Source organism: Monodon monoceros, unplaced genomic scaffold (genome assembly GCF_005190385.1).
Source record: "Monodon monoceros isolate NGI ecotype Baffin Bay Population unplaced genomic scaffold, NGI_Narwhal_1 Super_Scaffold_4, whole genome shotgun sequence".
NCBI classification, from domain to species: Eukaryota; Metazoa; Chordata; class Mammalia; order Artiodactyla; family Monodontidae; genus Monodon; species Monodon monoceros.
The window spans coordinates 63,579,085-63,598,387 of record NW_021703781.1 but is presented as its reverse complement, the minus strand read 5'-3'; the positions used below and the strand labels follow the sequence as shown (position 1 = coordinate 63,598,387).

At 35.9% G+C, this 19,303-nt stretch overlaps 1 protein-coding gene across 3 annotated transcripts in view; it reads right to left on the bottom strand.

Moving 5' to 3' along the window:
* The window catches only part of SHOC2 (SHOC2 leucine rich repeat scaffold protein), a 112,564-nt gene that overhangs the window by 4,606 nt on the left and 88,655 nt on the right, over positions 1-19,303 (bottom strand). For all 3 annotated transcript variants that reach the window (XM_029245792.1, XM_029245794.1, XM_029245793.1), the window contains 3 exons: positions 11,214-11,344; positions 6,759-6,947; positions 1,504-1,626 (listed from right to left, as the gene is read on the bottom strand). In XM_029245792.1, the coding sequence (XP_029101625.1) occupies positions 1,504-1,626; positions 6,759-6,947; positions 11,214-11,344 (443 nt within the window). The remainder of the gene's footprint in view (positions 1-1,503; positions 1,627-6,758; positions 6,948-11,213; positions 11,345-19,303) is intronic.

Genomic DNA, 19,303 nt, shown 5'->3' with positions numbered 1-19,303 from the left:
AATTTATTACATTGCAAGGCATCCTGAAATATCCTGAAGAAGGAAAAAAAAAGGTTGAAGAAGATAACAGTCCTTATTCTCAGAGAGGTTATTACAATGGGGGAGGGTTAGGTGGGGAAACAATACTGGGTACAGGGATAGTGAAAAGAGCACTAAATGAAAAGATCTATATAAAGTTCTGGCTAATTTTTTATGCCCACTTATTTCTCCCAAAGTTATACTACACATAATGAAGTAAACATATTCAGTAAGACCAAGAAATGATATCATTTATTGAGCTATCATTTATTGAGTTTACTATTTGCATTGCACTATACTAAATAAGAAATGTGCATTATTGCATTTAATCCTAACTAAAACTTTATGAGGAGAATACTATCATCCCCATTTCACAGCTGAGGAAACTGAAGCTTGGGCATGTTAAATCCATAAATAGAGTTAAAGTGGAACTGTACCCAGATCTGTTCGGCTTCAAAGCTCCTGCTATTAACCACTACACCATACTATTTCACCTTACTAAATACAATAATAATAGAGAAATTAGATTTTTTAAAAACATGAATACAGAGGACATTTTTAGAAATGCTTATTTACTATTAGTAAACTTTTTCATCAAAGGGTGAAAATGTTAGTAACTTAGAGGCAGGAGAAATCATCCTTGACTGAGGAGGCGACAGGAAGATGGATCTTTAATTATGAGAAATAATTTTAAAAGAAAAATTTATGGGGATGAGAAGAGAGCATACTAGATATTGGGAACAATAAGACTAAAGGTACAGAGCTAGAAATATGCACACACTGCCAACAAAGAAAATAATCAACTTAGTAAATAAAAAAGGAGGTGGGTATTCAGGATGGAAAAGTAGGTCAGAATTACATGAAGGGTTCTGAATTCCCATCTGAGGACCCCATAATTATTTTAGAGGACAATGGTGCAACATTCTTAAACAGAGCTAAGAAAAAAATATGTTCTAAAAGATGCTAAGTTTTAAAGACCCTTTCTTTCAAAGATACTTTACAGCATTCAAACCTACCAACTTTCAGTGGGCAAGAGTAATTCAAAAGCGCTGAGCCCAGATTAAGTCAACATTTCATCATCCTAATAGGGCTGCATGTTTAAGAGAGCACTAACATTTTTTTTTTCTTTTCTTTTTCTTAACTGATTAAATCTGGACTTTATCTATTTATTTATGGCCATGCTGCATGGCACGTGGGATCTTATTTCCAGACCAGGGATGGAACCCATGCCCCCTGCATTGGAAGCACATGGTTGTAACCACTGGACTGCCAGGGAAGTCCCGAGAGCACTAACATTTTTATTGGGTTGGCCAAAAGGTTCGTTCGGGTTTTTCCGTACCATCTTACAGAAAAACCCGAACGAACTTTTTGGCCAATCCCGGTAATTATGATCTTCACCCACTTAGAAATTGTTTAACTGGAAACTTCACAAGTGAGAAAACTGTGGAAGAGTCTAAGGAGTTCTAGATGCTCTTTTATACTCACCTCAAGAGAAACAAGACCAGACACATCCTCAGGGATCTTCGTGAGCTGATTTGTAGCTAAATTCAATTCTACCATACTGGTCCAAGTTCCAAAATCCAAGGGAAGTGATGTCAACTGATTGTCCTGACAAAGACAAAAAGAAGCATTCAAGGTAAAACCACAAAAACAAAGCACCATATGTACCTCCCTACAGAAAGAGAATTCTTAAACAGAAAAAGTCATTCTCTTTTTTGATGTCTAAATATATTGGATGGGCCAAAAAGCACCTTTGGTTTTCTAAGTAAAAATAAAGGACACATTTTTTTCATTTTCACCAAGAACTTTATTGAACAACGTATTCACCCTTTTGTTCCACTACGTTCTGCCATTTTTCAGGCAACTTCATAATTCCATCTTCCCAAAACTTTTTATGTTTTTGAGCAAAGAACTGGTCCAGGTGCCTTTTACAGTCTTCCAGGGAATTGAAAATTTTCCCATTAAGAGAATTCTGTAAAGACCGAAATAAATGGAAACCCAAAGGTGCAATGTCTGGTGAATACAGCAGATTAATCAGAACTTCCCAGCCAAGCTGTAACAGCTTTTGCCTGGTCATCAAAGAAACACGCAGTCCTGCGTTATCCTGATGGAAGATTATGCGTTTTCTGTTGACTAATTCTAGACGCTTTTCGTCAGGTGCCGCTTTCAGTGGGTCTAGCTGCGAGCAGTACTTGTTGGAATTAATCATTTGGTTTTCCAGAAGGAGCTCATAATAGAGGACTCCCTTCCAATCCCACCATATACACAACATCATCTTCTTTGGATGAAGACCAGCCTTTGGTGTGGTTGGTGGTGGTTCATTCTGTTTGCCCCATGATCTCTTCCATTCCACATTACTGTACACTATCCACTTTTCATCGCCCATCACAATTTGTTTTAAAAAGGGAACATTTTCATTACGTTTCAGTAGAGAATCGCATGTGGAAATATGGTCAAGAAGGTTTTTTCGCCTAACTTATGTGGAACCCAAACATCAAAGCGATTAACATAACCAAGCTGGTGTAAATTATTTTCAATGCTTGATTTGGATATTCTGAGTATGTCGGCTATCTCCCGCATAATATAATGTTCATTGTTCTCAATTATTGTTTCAATTTGATCGTTATCAACTTCAACTGGTCTACCTGACCGTGGAGCATCGTCCAGCGAGAAATCTCCAGCATGAAACTTCGCAAACCACTTTTGACACGTTCGATCAGTCACAGCACCTTCTCCATACACTGAACAAATCTTCTTTTTATATTTCAGTTGCATTTTTACCTTTCTTGAAATAATAAAGCATAATATGCCAAAAATGTTGCTTTTTTCAATATTCTTCTTATTCTTCAATATTAAAATGGCTACACAAAAATTCACCAAGTCTTTTGGTAAGTCTTTTTTTAAATGCACACTGATATGACAGCTGTCACATACAATCTAACAAAATTGTTTTGAATGAAGTTAAAGACAACTAAGTGCTACTAGAGCCATCTTACGGAAAAAACCGAACGAACCTTCTGGCCCACCCAATAGAAAGAAAAGAAAAGGAACAAAAACTCTAAGCCTCCAAAGTTTTTCAAACAGTAATTAGGTTTTTATTTTTAAGTCTAAACTAGAAGTTTGTTCTCTATGCGATTATCTGTGTTGGATATGGAAGAATACACTATACAGATGAACACTTGAGATTTCAAAGGTCCCAGTGATAAATATAATGTTTTTCTCACTTCACAGTAATGTATAGAAATCACTGAATAAAATCTGAATGTTCATGAGCACAATGGAAGAAGACATATCTAACTATAGCCCACAAGGAATCCAGATAAGCTCAGCAATTCTAGAGATGCTGAACAATAAAGTAGGAGAGGAAAAAAGTTGTAATAAGAAAGCAAATTAAATCATTAAAACACTAAGTCTCCATGATTTTACTTTAAAAATCCATACGAATAGATGGTAAAAACATACTTATCATTAAATAATAAAAACAAATGATGAAACACTGTGATTCTAATTTTATTTAAAAATTAGATATAGCTATACACAGAAAATATAGTGAAATACATGCCAGTGATTCATTAGTTTTTTTTCCCCGCTTCCTCATATTCACTTATAAAACAACTCTTACCACACTGTTGTGTGCTCAGGGTATTTTGGTACTGAGATGGGACCATCAGTATTCCCTGTCCCAGTTGGGTATCAATGATATATGCCAATTTATTAACAGCAGTGGAATTTTAAAATTTTATGTCCTTTTTGTTCATCTGTATTTAAAATTTTTTCTGCAATGTACATTAATTACTGATCTCATTTTACACAAAATCATCCGTAAGAGAAATCCCAAGTAGCAAACATCCATTTGAAAGCCAAGTTTTTCTTTTATTATAATATTTAAACTTATTACCTATTTAAACTTCTTATCTACCTATGCCCAAACTACTGATAGTTATTAGCACGATAAAGCATTTTCATTAAAAAAATTTACTACTGATGTTTATGTGAGGAGGAGAATGTCAGGCATCATTCTGACTTCTTTCAAGAAAAAGTTCTGTTAACCATTTGTCTCGATTTTGAAGAAAAATTAATTTCAAAGCTCTATGCAAATTTTTTTTATCATTTCACTGAAAACAGCAAGCTTTTCCAAGCTAACATATTACAATAACATAACATCCATAAAAATGTTTAACCAAATGGGACTTCCCTGGTGGCGCAGTGGTTAAGAATCCACCTGCCAATGCAGTGGACAAGGGTTCGAGCCCTGGTCCGGGAAGATCCCACATGCCATGGAGCAACTAAGCCCATGTGCCACAACTACTGAGCGTGTGCTCTAGAGCCTGTGAACCACAACTACTGAAGCCTGTGTGCCTAGAGCCCGTGCTCCACAACAAGAGAAGCCACTGCAATAAGAAGCCTGTGCACAATATCAAAGAGTAGCCCCCGCTCGCCGCAACTAGAGAAAGTCCGTGTGCAGCAACGAAGACCCAATGCAGCCAAAAATAGATAAATGAATAAATTTATTTTAAAGAAAATGTTTAACCAAATGAATACCTGGACTGCTGTCTAAGCCTCGTATTACAAATTGAACATTCAGAACTAACGCCATTACCACTGGTAAACCTCATATAACCAGACTAGTTAACAGTACATTTTACTTGTTTAAGATTATAAGACTATTTTGAACTTCCACTGGTTCACTTATTATATACTTCCAAACAATTATAAAAGATACATATACTTATGAAGAAGTATACACAGAATTAAAAATTATACAATTAGACTGTAGTTTAAAGAACCACAATTATTCTGAAATGGTTCAAAGACAAAAGGATGTAGTATGATACAATATAAAGAACGCTAAACCTGAAAGCAGGAAATCTACGCTTCCTGGATTCCTACCTCAGCCATGAATTACTTATGTGGCCAGTTATTATTACCTGTGGGCCTAAAGTTTGTTCACTACAAATTAAATCACTGGACAAATCATTTTTCATTTCTTTCCTCCTTTTGCAATAAAATTCCTTTTTCTTATTACAAATGTGAAATTCATTCACTGTAGAGAATACAGACAAGTAAAAAGAAACTAAAAACCACCCGTTAGGAAAAAATATTTGCAAATCACCTATCTGACAAGGGATTAATATCCAAAATATATAAAGAACTCATACAACTCAACAGCAAACAAACCCCCAAACAATCCAATTAAAAAATGAGCACAGGATCTGAATAGATATTTTTCCAAAGAAGACATACAGATGGCCAACAGATACATGAAAATGTACTCAATATCACTAATTATCAGGGAAATGCAAATCAAAACCATAATGAGATATCACTTCACTGCTGTCAGAATGGCTATTATCAAAAAGACAAGAAATAACAAGTGTTGGTGAGAATGTGGAGAAAAAGGAATCCTTCTGCACTGTTGGTGGGAATGTAAATCGGTGCAGTCCCAAAGGAAAACAGTATGGAGGTTCCTCAAAAAATTAAAAAGAGAATTACCATATGATCCAGCATTTCTACTCCAATGTATTTACCCAAAGAAAACAAAAACACTAACTCAAAAAGAAATATGCACCTTTATGTTCATTGCAACATTATTTACAACAGCCAAGATACGGAAACAACCTAAGTGTCCACCAATGAATCAATGGATAAAGAAGATGTGGTATATATATTCAATGGAATACTATCCAGTCATAAAAAAGTATAAAAACCTTGTTATTTGTGAGGACATGGATGGACTTTGAAGGCATTATGCTAAATGAAATAAGTCAGACAAAGAAAGAAAAATACCATATGATCTCACTTATATGTGGAATCCAAAAAAAACAAGCAACAGCAATAACAAAAACCAAGCTCAGAGAGAAAAAGAACATATTGGTGGTTGCAAGAGGCAGGGGGTAGAGGGTAGATGAAATGGATGAAGAGAGTCAAAAGTACAGCATGGTGATTATAGTTAATAATATTGTATTGCATATTTGAAAGTTGACGAGAGAGTAAATCTTAAAAGTTCTCATCACAAGAAAAAAAAATTCTGTAACTATGTATGGTGATGGATTTTAACTAGACCTACTGCGGTGATCATTTAACAGTATATACAAATACTGAATCATTATGCTGTACATCTGAAACTAATATAATGTTAGAGGTCAATTATACCTCAATAAAAAAGATAAAAAAAAAAAGAGATCACCCACAAATAATTCTGATATTCAAAGATAAACTATATTTTAGTAAACACTGGCTATATGTATGCATATAAATCTATAGATATTTAATATATAATTGAACACATTAACAACAGCTTTTCAAAACAATGTGTACAAAGAGAATCTTTACATGCTTAACTTTTTCCTACTTAATAAATTGAGAGTATTTCAACTGGTATTTAATATTCTTCTAAACTAGAGTATTATTTGTAATTGCTTCATATTATTTCACTGAAGATATAGTACTTTTAAGAAATGAAATCCCTATTAATTTCAATAAGTTGGTACCAGTTAAATGGAAAGCTCTGCAATAAATATCCCTACAACTATGCTTTATGGATATTCATGATTATTCAAACTGCTAAGGATATTGCATGGTTCTAAGCTATTTGTTGTCTAACACAAATTGTCCTGAAGTATCCTTATTATCAGTTTAGATTCCCATCAGCAAGAAACAAGTACCCATTCTGATAAACCATAAATATTAGAAGTACTAGTCATAGTAGTTATTTTCCCCTAATACAAATAGAGGCTTACCTTCATATTCAGCTTACTTAATACTTTTGCTCTGGAGAAAATTCCGAATGGGATTTTGTTGATTCGATTGTGTTCCATGTTGAGGGAATAGATGGTGGAAAACTGAGATGGACCACCTACTGGATATAACTGGAAGCAGTTTCTAGCTAAGGTCAAACTATTGAGTTTCACAAGACTCGATAAAAGACTCTGTAAAAAAAATGAAATAAACATAAGAATTAGAACTGTAACAAGACTTATTCTGTTAGAGTACAGAGCAGCAGTCCCAAACAAATGCCTCAAAGGGCCTTGCAGGTAACAAATGACAGAGACCGGTTGGACCGGTTCTGTGATGCATCACCTAGAGGAAAGTCACTCACTACTCAGCTCTAGCTAACTGTTGCCTTGCAGGAATGTGGAGCCAATGTAGTCAGATTTCCAGACTTTACAAAGAAACAGGAAATTCATTTACTTATATTAAATCTCTTGATTTTTATTCTTTGGCTTTAATTTATTTAAAACAGTCTACAGGGTAAAGAAAATATATCTGTGGGTAAGAGGTGTTTCATGAGTGGCTAGTTTTAGACCTCTATAAAAGCGGAAACATTGGTATCAGACAGTCCTGGGTCTGAGTCCTGACTCTGCCACCTGCTATGTGATCAATCCTATCCAGGTCTTAGTTAAGTACCTATCTCTAAATTATTACTAAGGTTAATATAATGCTTAGCACAGAGTAATGTGTCATTCAGTAATTTAAATGTTCCTTTTAGGAATATTAAATTCAGAAGATAATATACTTCCTCATATTATATATTGCTTTTCCATACAGTAAATTTCTGAGGGAATATACATCTACCAAACAAGTATTTACTTAGCATATAACCCCATATTCCCTCTTACTTCAGTCTCCCACCATGTAACCACAGTGCTAGGTGTTATAAAAGAGTCTCTGCCATTAAGAAGACTAAATCCCACTTAGAGAAATAAAGCACACAGATAGGAAAAAGAAAATAATATATAACTGTATATAATCAGTAATAAAGTATACAGAATAGGCTCTTGCTATTCAAAGTCTGGCTCAAGGAAGAGCAGCATCAGAATCCCCTGAGAGCATGCTAGAAATGAGGACTCTTAGGCCCCACTCCTACAGAATCATAATATGAGTCTTAAGATTCCCAGGTAATCTGTATGCTCATTAATGTCTGAGAAACACTGGTGCAGGCTATAAAGTAGTTTTATATCCTGGCCCTATCTTTTAGTAGCTTGTAACTTTGGGCAAGTTATTTCTCTGAACACTAGTTTTATTCATTTGTAAAATGATGATGCCTTATTTTATAGGCTATAATAGAGTTTTTTTAAAGAAATAAAAATATATAAACAGCTTTACAATACCTCGCATTATAATAAGTGCTCAAATTTTAAGTCACTTCTTTATTTAAATTCAAAGAAAAGGATACTGGAATAACCAGAAAAGCAAGAAGAAGGCTGAGAGTCTGAGAGTGTGCCAGATCTTAAAGGATGAAAAAAAATTTTAAATACTCAGAGAAGCAGAAGAAAATATTCTGGATTGATGTAAAGGCCCAAGCAAGGAGAAAACAAACATTGTGAGGTGTGTGTTTTAAATAATGTTCTAATTTTGGCTATCCACCATGAGGAAACTGAAGACTTAGTACCTGAAGTGTCAGCTGTGATTTGCAAGGCCCACTGAAGGAAAAAAATAACTATATAATTGAAGTTATAATTAGTGAACTGAAACTTGTCCTTTATGATGAACATGAATAAGCTACTCAACATCTGTCAATTGCTATACACAGAAAAAAGAAAGAATAGAGAAAGAGAAAACTTTCATGGCAGTCAATTCAGGGAAAATGTCTACATCCTACTTCACTGTAAATAAAGGAGTCCTATTGAGTCTCATGGCAAAAATGTTATTTTTATTATTCTTAGAGCTGACTTACTTTATTGAATTGATATTCTTTTATGAAAAAATGTTAACACCTGAGGATATTTGAAAAGGGGCAACAAGAATGCAGCTCTCCAACCTTTCCATTCTTAGGTCATGCTATGAAGCTTTGGGGTTGCTTATCATTGCTTTAGAGTCAGGCACATCTGGGTTCCCATCTCACATCTTCTACTTACCAGCCTTGTGATCTTTGGTGAATTAATTAGATAATATATCTCTCACCATATTTCCAGAAAAAATATTTAAGCGTGACAAATTTGGCCAAAAACATGACTTCTCTTAAGTCTTATTTCCCTATTTGATGAGACTACCCCAATAACTAGTAGGATTATAGTGAAGATGTAAATGGAATAATACATGTAGAGCTCCTAGCCTTATGCCTTGAGTATATGTGCTTAAATTCATTAAGTTCTTTCTCCTTTTGTGTTTATGTCTACATTAAAACTAGTCCATTTTCAGACAGTCTTCAAATGGAAAAGTAGTCATTTTGCCAGCTCTGATTTCAGCAATATAATGCGCCCCCAGTGAAAACCACTTTCCTGATTTTTCTTGCCAGCTTGAACGTCTAAGTGCTGTTTAATGGATTTTATTATTTTTCTTATTGTGATTATAAACGCACATAATTACACATTTGCATTAAGAATACACTACTTCCAAAGCACACAGACTACTTTTAAATAAAACAATATTTTCCAATATTTGAACAAGGCCAATCAAGGATTTCCCCCATAGCTTCTCTATCTGAAAACAGGCCTGTTTAAATACACATACACCCTTTCTTCCACAGCCAGACTGAAGAGAGCTGTCTTCTTTATAATTCTCTTATCAAAAATAAATCCTAACTTATTTCAGCAACAAAATATTATATACTTAGCACGTGTCTTTATCCTAAGAGGTTTCCAATAATTATGTTTCCCTTCAGTAACAATAAGACTGGATATATAAATAAATATTAAAATTTCTCACTTGGTGAAACTTGATATACACCCAGTCTTTATATTTAGGCATATTGACATTGTAAAAGCAGTCAGTCTTACTTAAGCTCACAAATCACATCCTAAAAAAATCCCAACAAGGTCTAATTAATATGCTAATTATTTCCCTTATTATGGATATGAATTACTGTTAAAAAGAGGATGACATTAAACAGTAGAACCTCACCCATTCTGATCACTGTAAATTACCACCATCACAGAAATTAAAAAATCCAAACAGTCTAGCTGTCAGGGCGATATCTACAATCTGTGGATTCTAATCCTTATCCCACTTAAACTACTACTAACAATAGTACTCTTTTGCCACAGGTGATATGCTGTCATAGTAGTTTTAGTGAACTGGTCCAGACTAGAAACTACAATCCTGGGAAACTCATTTTTGTACTCTGACCAAGTTTTTTCTGAAAACGCAAGCATCTAGATTAATAGGAACCAAATTAATAGGTGCTACTTTATTTCTGTATGCCTAAGAAACAAATTAATTAAATAAATTTATTTGATAAAGTAATTGCTACAAACCTAGAGCCTCACCTACTCAAATTGTTCATTATAAATCAAAGCATATATCTGAAAAACATTCATCCAAAGCACCTTTATTCTTAATTCAAATACACACACACACACACACACACACACACACACACACACACAGATGGGAAAATTAGTAATAATCTAAACATAATAGGGCCACTTATATAGTTTTAATTATTAGAGAAAAAAGACTTTGCAAAGTTCAATCAATCCATAACTCCACAATTCCATTCTTTTGCTTGTTAGAATACTACAGTAAGATATTATGCTTGAATAACTACAAGCAAACTTACTAGTTGTTGGGTATGCTAAAACAGCAGGTAGCAAAAGAAGAAATGGCAAGAGTAAAAAATAATAAAGTTGAGAAAAACAATTTAAAAAAGAATATTCCATCTTGCCCAATTAATCTCTATGCAAAAGTGAAAATATTTTTCTAACAGAACCAACAAAACCCAAATTTAAAATAATGTGTTAAAAAAATAGCAGATTCTGGTGACTGGTATTGCTAAACAGGCTTTAATGTTATTGTATAAGCAGGGCAATAATTTGGGTCACAGGCATGTTGCAGCTCATATTAATCTGGATAATAAGTAGTGTATTCTATATAGTCATTCCTTTATCATCTTTCTACAATATCTTTTTTCTTTTATTACTGAACTGGGTGGGGTAGCTGAGTTTTAAAACCAGCTATACAACCTCTCCTCAATGGCTTTTATTGTCAAGTCCCAAATGACATGAGAAAGATTTACATGGTACTAAAGCGGAAAGTAGAACACTGATTTTCCACCTTCCTTTCTGTTCCTATAATCATATCTACTCTTTCTTTTTCGGAATTTTTATCTTAGTGGTGGGCTATATGTCCATAGCATACCCATTATTTAAGCAATTTCAATCATCATATTATTTACCCAGCTGTAAAGACTGACTAGTTTTCCCTTCATTATCTTGCAGGCTTGTTTCAAGAGTTTACCGTAATCCACTTCTTACCTCTGGTAAAGTAGAAATGTTATTGTTCTCTAAATTTAATTCTTCAAGTGCACTGCATTTTGCCAATGATCTGGGTATTGCTGACAGTCTGTTATATCTCAGACCAAGACGACTTAAACTGGACAGGTTTCCTGTGAACACACAAAAAAAGGGAATTTCTTTTAATGCGATGAGCCTGTCACTGTCCCAGGCTATCAACCAGTATTTATGAATTACTTTGAAGCACTATTTCAGCAAGATCCTTAACTTTTTGTACCAAGAAACTGCACACTACACTCTATCAATTAGGATGAAACTGAAACCACTTTCGTGCCCTCTTAGAGAAATAATGAAATACACAGCTATAAGTCAATTTTTAAAATCAATTATTGGAAAGTATTGTCATACTTTAATAAAAAAATAACCTTTAGATAAGGCCTAATTGAATAACATCAATTAGTAAAACATCAAGTAGTAAATATTTTAAATTTATAATAGTTAATCCCATTTGTATCTATGCGATGGTGATCCAATATAGAACAAGTGGCTATATATAAAAATGTACATGTAATTTTGAAGAAAAAATTTTCAAATTTCTAAAATGGTATTATTTAAAATATAAGATGCACAACTATTTTGTGAGATCAGAAAGGTTCGATATTTTCCATGAATCTAAATATAAACATTCCAAAATTTCTCTAAAAAGTTGACCTGATGGTAAAAAAATTTCTCTAAGTAATTTTTTACAAACAAAAGTGAAAGTTATAGTCTCTCTTATTACCTAAACATATCCAGCTTGAGCATATTAGCCACTATTGAATAACTAAAATAAGCAAAGCATAAAAATAGACATTTTCTACTTTTATTGCTAAGACCCATGGCAAGCTACATGTAAGCTACATGGATGAATATGATGATATCTGCTATCATAGAAGGTTTAAATCAAATTTAATTTCCCAAATATACATCAGAAAATAAGTTCATTTTGATAGCAAAAAAGATAAGAGTAATGAGAATTTAGTTCAATGTATTTCTTTGCCATGACTGGTTAATTTCTTTTCTGATTCCACATTGCAATTGTTGCTATAACATTTTTAGTTGGGCTAGGTTAAAATGTTAAATGTAGCCTCTAGTTTTAAATTAAACAGTATCACCAGTATTAGAAATTACAGGCATACTTCATTTTACTGTACTTTACTTTATTGTGCTTCACAGATACTGCAACTTTATGTATTGAAGGTCTGTGGCAACCGTGCATTGAACAAGTCTATTGGTGCCATTTTCCAACATCATTTGCTCACTTAATGTCTCTGTGTCCCATTTTAGTAATTCTTGCTATATTTCAAACTTTTCCATTATTATTATACTTGTTATGGTGATCTATGACCAGTGATCTTTGTTTTTGTTTTTGTTTTTGCGGTACACGGGCCTCTTACTGCCGTGGCCTCTCCCATTGCGGAGCACAGGCTCCGGACGCGCAAGCCCAGCGGCCATGGCTCACGGGCCCAGCCACTCCGTGGCATGTGGGATCCTCCTGGACCGGGGCACGAACCCGTGTCCCCTGCATCGGCAGGTGGACTTTCAACCACTGCGCCACCAGGGAAGCCTGACCAGTGGTCTTTGATGTTACTAGTATAATTGTTTTGGGGTGCCACAAACTGCACCCATTTAAGACGGTGAACTTAAATTGATAAATGCTGTGTGTATTCTGTCTGCTCCACTTACCAGCTGCTTCCCTGTCTCTCTCCCTCTCCCCTAAGATACAACAATATTGAAATTTGGCCAATAATAACCCTACAGTGACCTCTAACCAAGTGAAAGTTAGAGTCGCATGTCTTTCACTTTAAATAAAAAGCTAGAAATGATTAAGCTTAGTGAGAAAGGCATGTGGACAGCTAGGTTGAAAGCTAGGCCTCTTGCGCCAGTCAGCCAAGTTGCGAATGCAAAGGAAAAGTTCTTGAAGGAGATTAAAAGAGCTACTGTAGTGAACACGTGAATGATAGAAAAGGAAAACAGCCTTATTGCTGAGGTAAAGAATGTTTTAGTGGTCCAGATAGAAGATCAAACCAGCCACTACATTCCCTTAAGCCAAAGCCTAATTCAGAGCAAGGCCCTAACTCTGTTCAATTCTATGAAGGCTGAGAGAGGTGATAAAGCTGCAGAAGAAAAGTTAGAAGCTAACTGAGGTTGGTTCATGAGGTTTAAGAAAAGAGATGGCTCTCCATACATAAAAGTACATGGTGGGCTTCCCTGGTGGCGCAGTGGTTGAGGGTCCGCCTGCCGATGCAGGGGACGGAGGTTCGTGCCCCGGTCCGGGAAGATCCCACGTGCCACGGAGCGGCTGGGCCCATGAGCCATTGCCGCTGAGCCTGCGCATCTGGAGCCTGTGCTCCGCAACGGGAGAGGCCACAACAGTGACAGACCCACATACCGCAAAAAAAAAAAAAAAAAAAAAAAGTACAAGGTGAACCAGCAAGTGCTAATGTAGAAGTTGTAGCAAGTCATCCAGAAGATGCAGCTAAGATAACTAATGAAGGCGGCTACATTAAACAAGGTTTTCAATGTAGACAAAACAGCCTTATACTGAAGATGCCATTTAGAACTTTCACAGCTATAGAGGAGAAGTCAATGCTTGGCTTCAAAGCTTCAGACAGGCTGACTCTCTAGACTTCTGGAATTAGAAGTGGAGCCTGAAGATGTGACTGAATTGCTGCAATCTTATGATAAGGCTTTTAACAGATGAGGCACTGCTTCTTATAGATGAACAAAGAAAGTGGTTTCTGGAGGTGGAACCTACTCTACTGGTAAAGATGCTGTGAAGACTGTTGAAATGACAACAAAGTATTTAGAATATTACATAAGCTTTCATTGATAAAGCAGCGGCAGGGGTTTGACAGAACTGACTCCAATTCTGAAAGAAGCTCTATTGTGGGTAAAATGGTATTACATACCATTACATGCTGCATGAAAGGAAAAGTCAGTCAATGCAGCAAACTTTATGTGGTTTGATTTAAGAAACTGCCACATCCACCCAAGTTTCAGCAGCCACCACCCTGATCAGTCAGCAGCCATGAGGACCAAGGCAAGACCCTTAAGGCTCAGATTATGGTTAGTACTTTTTATCAATAAACTATTTTAAATTAAGATTTGTACATTTTTTAGACATAATGCTATTGCACACTTAATAGACTACAGTACTGTATGAACATAACTTTTATATACACTGGGAAACAAAAAATTTGTGTGATGCTTTATTGTGATATTCACTTTGTTGTGCTGGTCTGAGATGGAATCTGTAATGTCTCCAAGGTATGCCTATATAGAAGTGGATGCCTGTGTCACACTTAACTTTTTGGAGATAAATATTTTTATGCCTTTCAACTTTCAGCAACTTTCTGATGTTTGTCCATTTCTTTCTTTTTGCTTTGACCATTTTTCAAAAAGTTGTTGTACGAATAATTTTCTTTCTTAGATATGTCTAACATTACTCCAATATTTACAGAAAATATATATTCGCCTATAGAATAAGTTAAGCCTTAAAACCTAGGAGGGCAGTCACCATGCCTCATATTCCTTATCCTGTTATACTCATTTGCATCCTTCCCTTTTGCTGAAGAAAACAGTGATCAAGATTCTAAGAAATAACTAAATGGAGCTAATTTTTACCCTTTACATTTTCAAGAGCTAGTATTGCTATCAAAAATAATCTGGGGAGGGCTTCCCTGGTGGCGCAGTGGTTGAGAGTCTGCCTGCCGATGCAGGGGATGCGGGTTTGTGCCCCGGTCCGGGAAGATCCCACATGCAGTGGAGCAGCTGGTCCCGTGAGCCATGGCCACTGAGCCTGCGCGTCCGGAGCCTGTGCCCCACAACGGGAGAGGCCACAACAGTGAGAGGCCCACGTACAGCAAAAAAAAAAAAAAAAAATACTCTGGGGACTTCCCTGGTGGTCCAGTGGTTAAGACTCTGTGCTCCCAGTGCAGGGGGTCCATGTTCAATCCCTGGCCAGGGAACTAGATCCTGCATGCCACAACTAAAGATCCCACATGCCCCAACTAAAGATCCCACATGCCCCAACGAAGACAGGGTGCAGCCAAATAAATATTTTTAAAAAATACTATGATAATTCTATACCGTAAGTCTAGCCAACTATAATGTGAAAAAAACCTTAGCAACCATTTCACTTCCTGCAATTAGAACTATTACAGAGGTATGCTATGCTCATTTATATTACTTTCTTATAACAGTGCTTGGAAACTGGGCCGAGAGTTTGCTATTTATGATTAATTAAGATTCCAACAGGCAGAAAACTGAATTTAAAAGCAACAATAAAAACTACCACTTAGCAAAGACAAGTTAAATTTGCCTTTAAATTGTTTTCTAAATTAACTAAGGATGCTTCACTAGCATCTTTCTGATGACACTCCAGTGAGATGTGTCAATTTTGGAAGGGGAGAAAAAACAAACAAGCAGAGGGCTGGGTCACTTTTCAAAGCTCCAGAGAATTTAGAGATCAGAAATAAGGGCAAGAATAATATTTACTATTGTTGTCACTGCACTGTGACATTGAATTTGATACAAATGTTACTTAGAAGTTGGGATGGCAAAAAATAATCTGCTTTATGATGAAGTATGTTAATTATAGTCATATTTCTAATAGCAAAAATTGGGGACAACCTATATGTTCAAGAATAGATGAATAATTATTTAAATTGAAGGCACCACAGTGTAACAGAAAAAACAAAGGATATTATATTATCTATGTGACCCTGGGCAAGTTATTTAACAAGAGTCTATCTCCTCACTCATAAAGTGGGGATAATGCCACCTATCCGACAGGGTCACTCTAAGGGATTAAATACAATGTGTGTAAGATACTTAGCACAATGACTGATACCTAACAGATCTTCAAAACATGATTTTATTCTATGGTATTTCTATATTCTGTTACAGTCTGTACCTATTAAAATTATGTTACAAAAATCTTTAAGATGTGAAAGACTAAGTTATGATATTAAATGAAAAAAGCCAGATAACAAAATCACATGCTTTTTATTACCTCAACATTGTAAAAAACACATGCATGCAAAAAGAGTGGGGAAAAACACATCAAAACTAACAGTTAGGGCTTCCCTGGTGGCGCAGTGGTTGAGAGTCCGCCTGCCGATGCAGGGGACACGGGTTCGTGCCCCGGTCCGGGAAGATCCCACATGCCACAGAGCAGCTACGCCCGTGAGCCATAGCCGCTGAGCCTGCGCGTCCGGAGCCTGTGCTCCACAACGGGAGAGGCCACAGCAGTGAGAGGCCCAGGTACCGCAAAGAAAAAAAACAACAACCACCAAAAAAACCCTAACAGTTATCTCTGCATGATAGAATTATGGAAGATTAAATTTTTTTCTGTCAACTTGTCTATAATTTCCCTAATTTTCTATAATTTTGTAATTTTAAAACACCCTTTTGATAAAGAAAAAGTCTATAATTCTAAAGTCATTTTACTTTTAAAAACTGTGATATCTTTATACCAGCCTTTTATTCAATGAATATTTTACATTTTGGAGAAGTTTTATACTAATGTAGACCAAGATGTTTGGACATTTTACACTGTGAGGCTCGTTTTCTCCATACAGTGAGGATATGAGCTAAGTTGTGGAAAAACAGAGCACGGTAGTTTGAAGTTTTAGATAGCCATTCTGATAAAAAAAGACAAGAGATAAGAAAGATACCCAAGAAGTAGCAGTAAGAGCCATCTGAGAGTACTCAGCACGGACTTTAGCATAAGATATGCAAAGTGAATTAATGGCAGAGCTAGAATCAAACTCAGTTGGCTCCTTATCAAGTAATCATTTTTTGTGAATTTCATCGACTCTGCTCCAGTGAGCTTGTTTCCTCCTGACACAGAAGGATGATATGTTCATTCTTGCCTCCACGCTGTTTGACTGTCCTTGTTGTGCTCATGGAATGCATTTCTATTCCATACTGAGTCCAGCATATTTGTTCATGAAGCTTTCTCTGGCCATTCTATGAAGACCTTATTGATCTCCCTATAAACTGGACTCATGGCCACACATTGTTTTCATCATACGTTAGCATTTACTTATATTTGGTCTTATGTTGTTAGTTGTTTCATGGATTAGTTACCTCCCCCAAAAGACTGAAAATCCTTTAAGTAAGGGAGGTTGCTATGTACTTCTGTCTCCACACAGAATTCAGTGCTAAGCACACAGCAGGCATTCATTCATACTTTCTTAATAATTACAGAAGCTAAAATATTTCACTTTGTCCTCCTTTCCATTAGGAACAAGATGCAAAAACTTAAAATTATATGAAAGGTTCATAAAAAGATTTTTTCTTTGACCCATTCTCATCTTATAAAATAGCCTGTCTATGAAACACAGATGTTAACTGGACATGGTTTTAAAATACATATCAGATTTCTCTGGTCTGAGTACAAATTAGTTCTTCTACAAACATCTGCAATAATTTTTTCTGAGACACCCAATGTCTACGCAGCCCATTTTTAAATATCAGAGAACGAACTAATCATTTCCAACTCTTTGCACTCCTCCCATCCCACCAAATCATTTTTTAATTACAAAATATATACATGCAACTTACTCTCTCCCCCAGAGAACGATGGTTTGTAGTCTAATATGTACCTATTGAGATCTTTCTGTAAGCATTTACTTACACATATACAAATACAGGATTTTTTTTAATGTTTCCGTGTTTATTTTTACATAAATGGGATCATTTTACGTACTTTTCCCCCTATATAACAGGTCACAGAAATATTTTCTGGTGAGTAAATTCAGATATACTTCATTTTATTTAACCATTGTATTCTACGATGTGCACCATTATCTAAACATTCCCCAATTGACAGCATTTGTTTCTAATTTTTAAAAAGGAATTCTATAATGGACATTCTAATACATATCTGTGCGTACATGTGAAAATATTTCTGATGTATCAAAAGATACAGATTTTTTTTTTTTTTTGCGGTACGCGGGCCTCTCACTGTTGTGGCCTCTCCCGTTGCGGAACACAGGCTCCGGATGCGCAGGCTCGGTGGCCATGGCTCACGGGCCCAGCCACTCCGCGGCATGTGGGATTCTCCCAGACCAGGGCACGAACCCGCGTCCCTTGCATCGGCAGGTGAACTCTCAACCACTGCGCCACCAGGGGAGCCCCGATATAGATATTTTAAATCTTGATAAGACAGTGCCACTAGGCTATATCGATTTCATTCCCACCAAAATTGAAGGACAGCGGCCATTTACTCATATCCTTTCAAAATGGGGAGGGAGGGAAGGTATCAATATTTTATCCCTTGTCTATCCCGTGCCCACGGCCACTATAGCTACAAGGCTGGTAAAGGTGGAAATTTTCTTGCAAGCAGTGATAATGTCTGACTACAAAGAATGTCAAAATCTTCTGATAAAATTTTAATTTGCTATACAAAGTTGAAGATAAAAGAGGCTCAATCTTAAAAAAGAACTGGAACTAAAGAAGCTCATCCCTTTCTCTCCTTCATACCACTGCTTTCCCTATGAGAAAGTTGTTCCATTGTAATAAAATGGCAGAAGCATTTACCAAAGGGTCTATGAAATCTGCCAGAAGAGGAAAGGGCTTATTAATAGCAGAAAGTCCCCATAATTTTGCTCCACCAACTGACATGCCTCAATAATTGTTTACAGTAGAAAAGTAGGTGAATACAATATTTTAACCAATTTTTATTCTCAGTGAAACCCAAAAACTTTCTCTGGTAACAAAGATTAGTATGGTAACCAAATTCTAAATGCTTATCAACTCACAAACCCAGTAAATAGAACCACATTCCTGAAATTTCTCTTCCAAAAGCAAAATAAGCTTCTCAGTTTTAAAGTCAGAATAGGTTTCTAGAAGTTAAAAAATTACAAAATGGGGAATTCCCTGGTGGTCCAGTGGTTAGGACTTGGTGCTTCCACTGCAGGGGGCACAGGTTTGATCCCTGGTCAGGGAACTAAGATCCCTCATGCCGTGCGGCACAGCCAAAAAAACTAAAAAATAAAATAAAAATTTTAATTAAAAAATAAATAAAAATTATAAAATGAAAACGAAGTAGTGAAAATGCC